Source organism: Oncorhynchus gorbuscha, linkage group LG25 (genome assembly GCF_021184085.1).
Source record: "Oncorhynchus gorbuscha isolate QuinsamMale2020 ecotype Even-year linkage group LG25, OgorEven_v1.0, whole genome shotgun sequence".
Lineage (NCBI taxonomy): Eukaryota > Metazoa > Chordata > Actinopteri > Salmoniformes > Salmonidae > Oncorhynchus > Oncorhynchus gorbuscha.
In genome coordinates, this window is record NC_060197.1 from 30,274,687 (window position 1) to 30,282,946 (window position 8,260).

The window sequence follows — 8,260 nt, forward strand, 5'->3', positions numbered from 1 at the left end:
AGCGCACCTGGAGGAGGGTGAGGTCTGCACTTTGCCGTTACAGGGCACAGACTGTGAGAGCCGCCAATAAACGCAGGATTAAGAGTCCAAGGTATTGTTGCGGCCAGAGAGTGTGGCTTTCCACTCGCAACCTTCCTCTTACGACAGCTTCTCGTAAGTTGACTCCGCGGTTCATTGGTCCGTTCCGTGTCTCCCAGGTCGTCAATCCTGTCGCTGTGCGACTGCTTCTTCCGCGACATCTTCGTCGCGTCCATCCTGTCTTCCATGTCTCCTGTGTCAAGCCCTTTCTTCGCACTCCCGTTCGTCTTCCCTCCCCCCTCCCGTCCTTGTCGAGAGCGCACCTATTTACAAGGTACGTAGGATCATGGACATGCGTTCTCGGGACGGGGTCACCAATACTTAGTGGATTGGGAGGGTTACGGTCCTGAGGAGAGGAGTTGGGTTCCGTCTCGGGACGTGCTGGACCGTTCGCTTATTGATGATTTCCTCCGTTGCCGCCAGGGTTCCTCCTCGAGTGCGCCAGGAGGCGCTCGGTGAGTGGGGGTACTGTCATGTTTTGTCATTGATTATCATGTCTTGTCCCTGTGCTTCCCCTTCTATTCGTTTCCCTCTGCTGGTCTTATTAGGTTCTTTCCCTCTTTCTATCCCTCTCTCTCCCCCTCCCTCTCTCACTCTCTCGCTCTCTCTTCTCTCTATCGTTCCGTTCCTGCTTCCAGCTGTTCCTATTCCCTAATCAATCATTTAGTCTTCCCACACCTGTTCCCGATCCTTTTCCCTGATTAGAGTCCCTATTTCTCTCCTTGTTTTCCGTTCCTGCCCTGTCGGATCCTTGTCTATTGTTCACCGTGCTGTGTCTATGTATCGCCCTGTCGTGTCGTGTTTCCCTCAGATGCTGCGTGGTGAGCAGGTGTCTGAGTCTGCTACGTTCAAGTGCCTTCCCGAGGCAACCTGCAGTTCTTGATCAAGTCTCCAGTCTGTTCTCGTCATTACGAGTAGAATTATGCCTTTTGATTGTAAAGTTACTTTACTGGATTAAAGACTCTGTTTTCGCCAAGTCGCTTTTGGGTCCTCATTCACCTGCATAACAAAAGCCCCATATACTACCCACCATTGCGACCTGTACGCTCTCGTTGGCTGGCCCTCGCTTCATACTCGTCGCCAAACTCACTGGCTCCATGTCATCTACAAGACCCTGCTAGGTAAAGTCCCCCCTTATCTCAGCTCGCTGGTCACCATAGCATCTCCCACCTGTAGCACACGCTCCAGCAGGTATATCTCTCTGGTCACCCCCAAAACCAATTCTTTCTTTGGCCGCCTCTCCTTCCAGTTCTCTGCTGCCAGTGACTGGAACGAACTGCAAAAATCTCTGAAACTGGAAACACTTATCTCCCTCACTAGCTTTAAGCACCAACTGTCAGAGCATCTTACAGATTACTGCACCTGTACATAGCCCACCTATAATTTATCCCAAACAACTACCTCTTTCCCAACTGCATTTAATTTATTTATTTATTTTGCTCCTTTGCACCCCATTATTTTTATGTCTACTTTGCACATTCTTCCATTGCAAAACTACCATTCCAGTGTTTTACTTGCTATATTGTGTTTACTTTGCCACCATGGCCTTTTTTGCCTTTACCTCCCTTCTCACCTCATTTGTTCACATTGTATATAGACTTGTTTATACTGTATTATTGACTGTATGTTTGTTTTACTCCATGTGTAACTCTGTGTCGTTGTATCTGTCGAACTGCTTTGCTTTATCTTGGCCAGGTCGCAATTGTAAATGAGAACTTGTTCTCAACTTGCCTACCTGGTTAAATAAAGGTGAAATAAAAAAATAAAAAAATAAATAAATTTAGCTTACGTTGATTGGACTAAATCTTTTTTGGTATATTTTAGGTGTCACTGTATTAGACTAAGCAGAGGTGATCAAATCTACTCAAATCAAAGTTTATTTGTCATGTGCGCCGAATACAACAGGTGTAGTAGACCTTACAGTGAAATGCTTACTTACAGGCTCTAACCAATAGTGCAATAAAGGTATTAGGAGAACAATAGGTAAGTAAAGAAATAAAACAACAGTAAAAAGACAGGCTATATACAGTAGCGAGGCTATAAAAGTAGTGAGGCTGCATACAGACACCGGTTAGTCAGGCTGATTGAGGTAGTATGTACATGTAGATATGGTTAAAGTGACTATGCATATATGATGAACAGAGAGTAGCAGTTGCGTAAAAGAGGGGTTGGCGGGTGGTGGGTGGCGGGTGGCGGGTGGCGGGACACAATGCAGATATCCCAGTTAGCCAATGTGCGGGAGCACTGGTTGCTCGGCCCAATTGAAGTAGTATGTACATGAATGTATAGTTAAAGTGACTTGGCATATATGATAAACGGAGAGTAGCATCAGCATAAAAGAGGGGTGGGGTGGGGGACACAATGCAAATAGTCCTGGTAGCCATTTTATTACCTATTCAGGAGTCTTATGGCTTGGGGGTGAATTGTTGAAGTTGAAATGGTGCGGTAACTCTCCGTGGTTCTAAATCAATAGTTGTTTAATGGTCCGAAAATGTGAATTTATACTGCAAATGTGTCCCCCTATTGTCTCGGCCGTTAGGCTTGTGTATCACGGTCTCAAGGCATATGAATTTACAGATTATAAAGAAAACAATTGCAATTATCACAACACATAGGTTGTAATATGGTTTGGCTTCCCCAGTATTTTTACCCACGCACCACTACTGCCTGGTAGGTGCGTAAACCGGCACTTCACTTCTTATAAAGCAAAGTGTATATCTATATGTGCGGTATGTGGAGTCAGAGAGATTCTCATGTTCTCTCCTGAAAAAATGTATTTTGTATCTCAACGAGACTAAACATAATTAAATGAAGGTTAAATAAAAAATGCACCTCTTCTGTGATAAGAAATAGATGTGTGTTGGTGTTCCTCCATTTTTAGTGGTGTGATGGAGTCTGACACATATTCAGCTAAACTGATATTACTTTTAATCATTTTGTATATTTGTATATGTGGTGGCAGAGATGTTCTGTAGACAGAAAATAGAGATGAACGGAGTGTATAAATGAATGGTTTATTATGTTAAAAATGCACAGTCATACAGCAAAAATGGGATTCTCTATCAGATGATTTCTTACAAACTGTCAAAAGTTATGGCTATTTAAGGCTGGACAGGATCATTATGTAAATCTAAATCTAAAGTTTTCTTTATCGACTTGTAAATTACTAAGTAATTTAAGTTACTAAATAATAAAATGTTGCTTCTTGTAGTCTTTGTGACAGTGGTGATATTTCACTGCTGCTGAAGGTATCTGACATCAGAGTACACTGCATCCTCTCTGCTGGTCTTCTCTCTCGCTGTTCTAGAGGAGGACTTCTTCTTGGGGGTGAAACTGACAGCTGCGTAGTTCAACACGTCACTGTCTTGATTCTGAGGGGGGTGGAGCCATGAGGAAATACATTATGATGACAGCATGATCTACTATATAATGTTTCTATTCTCCTGTGGAAGAAAACACTGTACACCCACTACAATGACGTGACAGCCAGTGGAACAGTGACAGACAGAAGTTCAATGATCACGAAGATAAGTAGGCTATATCTAGTACAGTGACCTATTACTTCCGAGAAAGCTTATGTTACGTGGAGTGGAACAGGGGAAACCAAGAGCAGACTCAGATGAGGAGATGGGGATGAAGCAACCAAGGCATTTATTAACACAGGGGGAGATGGAGTGCAGGTCAGGGGAAACTCAGTCGGGTTCTGAAACCAGGTGCGGCGGCTGAGGCTGGAGCGAGAGGGGTTGAGACAGGGTAAGCAGGTCTGGGGTGGAATTCAAGGGAGTAGTAGAGTGGGAAATCAAGGACAGAGAAGCAGGATAACGAGACGTGGGACAGGAGACAGGGACCAGAATCAGAGCAGGCAGAATAGGCAGAGATTACAATCTGACAGTGTGGAAGTGGTAGGGCTGCGTATTTGTAGAGGTCTTGATTATGGAACAGGTTGCAGCTGGTGGGGATCTGCTCTGACTCCAGTATACCTGTCTACGCCAACACAATCACACACACACACACAGAGAGAGTGAGAGAGAGAGAGAGAGAGAGAGAGAGAGAGAGAGAGAGAGAGAGAGAGAGAGAGAGAGAGAGAGAGAGAGAGAGAGAGAGAGAGAGAGAGAGAGAGAGAGAAGAGAGAGAGAGAGAGAGAGAGAGAGAGAGAGCACATAAGGGACATTTCACCCCCCAGTGAGTGGAGTTCTGGGGGAGTGGCGGCAGGTCAAGGAGACAGTAGAGGGCGTTGCAGAAGCAGATGTGACAGCTTAATAAAAGGAAAGTTAAATGTCAGTTTCTTGAAAATACATCAAATATACTATATTTATAAATGTTGTAAAATTCACCTGATTGCCCTGGGACGATGGGACACCTGTCCTCCCTTCAAAGAGATTGAAATAGAGGAAGATTTTTTAAGCAATTATTTTATGTGACAATCTATCTCTTTTAAACTCATGTAGTTAATTAACAGTGCTTATACGTTGTCATTTAACTGATATTTACAGAATATACATTGCATAGAGATGCATGAAACTTTAGATACATCACCTATAACATTATATACATTGGATACATTAGATATAAAGTAATACCTCTGCTATCTCTATTCAGAGTTTTGCACAGCGCCCAGACAAGTAGAAGGGTCACTATCCCCAGAACGATATTGGAGACGACCAAGGCCAGAACAGTAGGAGTCAGATGAAATGGAGGAGGATGCTCTGGAACTGTGGAAAGGGTATCAGAGAATTCATATTGTATTCATGAGCGCTTAGGAAGATCATCAAACAGTAAAGTATGGCATCAAAAGCTGATGGTGATATTGTATAGCTTGTTGAGACAAATGTATGGGATCATTTGGAGGTAGGCTGTTTGCACGAATATACTGTATTGTTGGGGATATTTACTGATTAAATGAGATTTACCTTGAATGTCCAGCTTGGTCCCGTTCCCAAACAGTATCTCCCCACATGAGGCCACAGCACAGTAGTAAGTCCCAGCATCAGAGACGCTGAGGTTCCTCTTGGGGAGGTTGTAGACACAGCTCTGTGTAGGAGACCCAGCCTCAGAGCTCTTCTCACACTGATCACTCCTGTCTCCATGGGTGTAAATGATTCCTGAGCAGGATTCTCCTGAGCCATGTCTGAACCAATAGACACTGTGTTCTCCTACACAGGTCTCAGTGTGTATTGTACAGTTCAGAGTCACAGAGTCTCCTGGCTGCTGTACAATAGACATACTCTTGGACTCTAAATCTGAAAAGAGTGACTTATTAATATCATGGTCTATAAATTGTATTGTCCTGCTAGATTTATTACAATTACAATACAGAATTTATAATGTGTATTTAGAATATCATGGATGAAAAATGAATATCCAAAATATAGAACTAAGTTAGGTTACCTTTGACTTTGTCCATTTAAATAGCAGCAGAGTAGTATGTAGCTGAGTCCCCTAACTGACTTGTCTAGTTAAATAAAGGTTAAACAAAAATAAATAAACTGTGTCTTCGATATGGTCAGGTTAAAGCTGTCAACTCCTCTCTTCACACTCAGACGTTTAGTCCCAGTGAAGTCCTTGGTAAAGTTATATAACTTTCCCATTTGTTTGAGAATTAGAAACATCATCAACAGGGACACCATCTTTGAATATATCATCTTGAGTGGAGAAAGTCTACCCATGTATACAACACTTCAACAAAGGGCTAATGGGTGATTGGTTGAACTGGACCCAATCTTCTTTGTTGACGCCTCATTCAGACAACCATGGTCTTGTGGTCTATTGCACCATACAGAGTCACACAGTCTACTGGCTGGACTCACTGAGATACAGGAAGCTGTAGAATGCAAGTAACTGTCATGTTTTGTCTTATATTGTCTTGTCATTATGCTTTCCCTTCTGTTCGTTTCCCCCTGCTGGTCTTATTAGGTTCGTTCCTTTTTTCTCTCTCCCTCCCTCTCTCCCTTCTCTCTATCGTTCCGTTCCTGCTCCCAGCTGTTCCTATTCCCCTACTCAATCATCTAGTCTTTTCACACCTGTTCCTTATCTTGCCCTCTGATTAGAGTCCCTATTTCTCCCCTTGTTTTCCGTTTCTGTCCTGTCGGATCCTTGTATTATGTTCGCCGTGCTGTGTCTTTGTCTCGCCCTGTCGTGCGTGTGAGCAGGTGTCTGAGTCTGCTACGGTCGGTGCCTTCCCGAGGCAACCTACAGTTAATGGTCGAGTCTCCAGTCTGTCCTCGTCACTATGAGTGGAATTAAGTTTTTTATGTTTTGTTTTCTGCTCTGACTGTCCTGGAGTATTGCCTATATCCTTTACTGGAATAAAGACTCTGTTTTCGCCAAGTCGCTTTTGGGTCCTCATTCACCTGCATAACAGTAACTGTCTTGAAGTTTTTACTTGTTTGGTGTGTGGTAGCAGAATCAGAATTAATTAGGTAACATAGATAAATGTTTTATCTTATTTATTGTCATTAGAATGTCTTCTTTTTGAATAATACGGTTGGCAGTTTGCAGTTATCCCTTCTCTGCTAGGGCTCAGTTACTTGGGGCCCAGAGTGGGGAGAGGTCAGGTCTGTCTTATCTGTGAATGTGTCTGTAACTATTCCTAAACCATGTGAAGGGATGGCGTGATTAATGGGGAACCAGTTAGTTGGCTCCACAATGTCTGTGTGCCAGTTACTCCCCTCCGTGAGCTTGTCCAGGAGGGGTTGTATTTAAGATGGGAGTATCTATAATTGACAATTGATATATGCCGTTAGATGAGTTAATGTTTTGGTCCGAAGTGGTACCAAGAACAAGATAGGGACTTCCTTTAGGAGACCAAACTGAACAATAATTTATAGCTAATGCTGTCTGGCTATGGGATACTCCTCTCTCAAGTAAAATCTTTCTTTGTGTAATGTTCCTGTAGATCTGTTATTCGTCATGTGAGTTGAGATGGATGTGTCTTGGCTATAAATGATACTAAGAACCGTTTTGTAAGCACTCTCAGGGAATTTATTTATAGACACTGAATTGATCTGAGAGTCACAGGGCTATGGTGAAGCTCATATATAATTAAAGATTGGACTTTATAATATACTGTTATGCAGGTGAATGAGGACCCAAAAGCGACTTAACGAAAACAGAGTCTTTATTCCAGTATAGACAAAAGCGATAATCCTGGATATTATCTAGGTGAAAGCAAACACAGGAAAACTGAAATCCACTCGTCAGTAGAGAGGAATGACCGGAGACGCGACCACAGACTGCAGGTCGCTTCGGGAAGGCACCGGCCGTAGCTGACATTGACACCTGCTCACACGCAGCATCTGAAGAAGGTAACACACGACATTTTGAAAAGAAGATCGACGACATCCGATCCTCGTTTGCTAAGTCAAACAACACCGCTGGTTCTGCTCACACTGCCCTACCCTGTGCTCTGACCTCTTTCTCCCCTCTCTCTCCAGATGAAATCTCGCGTCTTGTGACGGCCGGCCGCCCAACAACCTGCCCGCTCGACCCTATCCCCTCCTCTCTTCTCCAGACCATTTCCGGAGACCTTCTCCCTTACCTCACCTCGCTCATCAACTTATCCCTGACCGCTGGCTACGTCCCTTCCGTCTTCAAGAGAGCGAGAGTTGCACCCCTTCTGAAAAAACCTACACTCGATCCCTCCGATGTCAACAACTACAGACCAGTATCCCTTCTTTCTTTTCTCTCCAAAACTCTTGAACGTGCCGTCCTTGGTCAGCTCTCCCGCTATCTCTCTCAGAATGACCTTCTTGATCCAAATCAGTCAGGTTTCAAGACTAGTCATTCAACTGAGACTGCTCTTCTCTGTATCACGGAGGCGCTCCGCACCGCTAAAGCTAACTCTCTCTCCTCTGCTCTCATCCTTCTAGACCTATCGGCTGCCTTCGATACTGTGAACCATCAGATCCTCCTCTCCACCCTCTCCGAGTTGGGCATCTCCGGCGCGGCCCACGCTTGGATTGCGTCCTACCTGACAGGTCGCTCCTACCAGGTGGCGTGGCGAGAATCTGTCTCCTCACCACGCGCTCTCACCACTGGTGTCCCCAGGGCTCTGTTCTAGGCCCTCTCCTATTCTCGCTATACACCAAGTCACTTGGCTCTGTCATAACCTCACATGGTCTCTCCTATCATTGCTATGCAGACGACACACAATTAATCTTCTCCTTTCCCCCTTCTGATGACT

General features: G+C 44.3%; 1 protein-coding gene across 1 annotated transcript; it reads right to left on the reverse strand.

The window, feature by feature from the left end:
- Positions 1 to 3,096: 3,096 nt before the first annotated feature.
- On the reverse strand, positions 3,097 to 5,712 carry LOC124014574. The gene is made up of 5 exons (XM_046329733.1): positions 5,467 to 5,712; positions 4,989 to 5,318; positions 4,659 to 4,790; positions 4,413 to 4,447; positions 3,097 to 3,449 (listed from the first exon to the last, which is right to left on the reverse strand). Exons 1-5 carry the CDS (start codon positions 5,480 to 5,482, stop codon positions 3,312 to 3,314), a joined length of 651 nt encoding a protein of 216 aa, XP_046185689.1. The 5' UTR covers positions 5,483 to 5,712; the 3' UTR covers positions 3,097 to 3,311.
- Positions 5,713 to 8,260: the final 2,548 nt, after the last annotated feature.

What these genes read in the sequence shown, in the direction of transcription:
- LOC124014574 (XM_046329733.1), bottom strand. An exon ending in GACCAAGCTGGACATTCAAG is followed by an intron (nt 4,791 to 4,988) that starts GTAAATCTCATT and finishes CCCTTTCCACAG; the next exon opens with TTCCAGAGCATCCTCCTCCA. An exon ending in CATCGTCCCAGGGCAATCAG is followed by an intron (nt 3,450 to 4,412) that starts GTGAATTTTACA and finishes CACCCCCCTCAG; the next exon opens with AATCAAGACAGTGACGTGTT.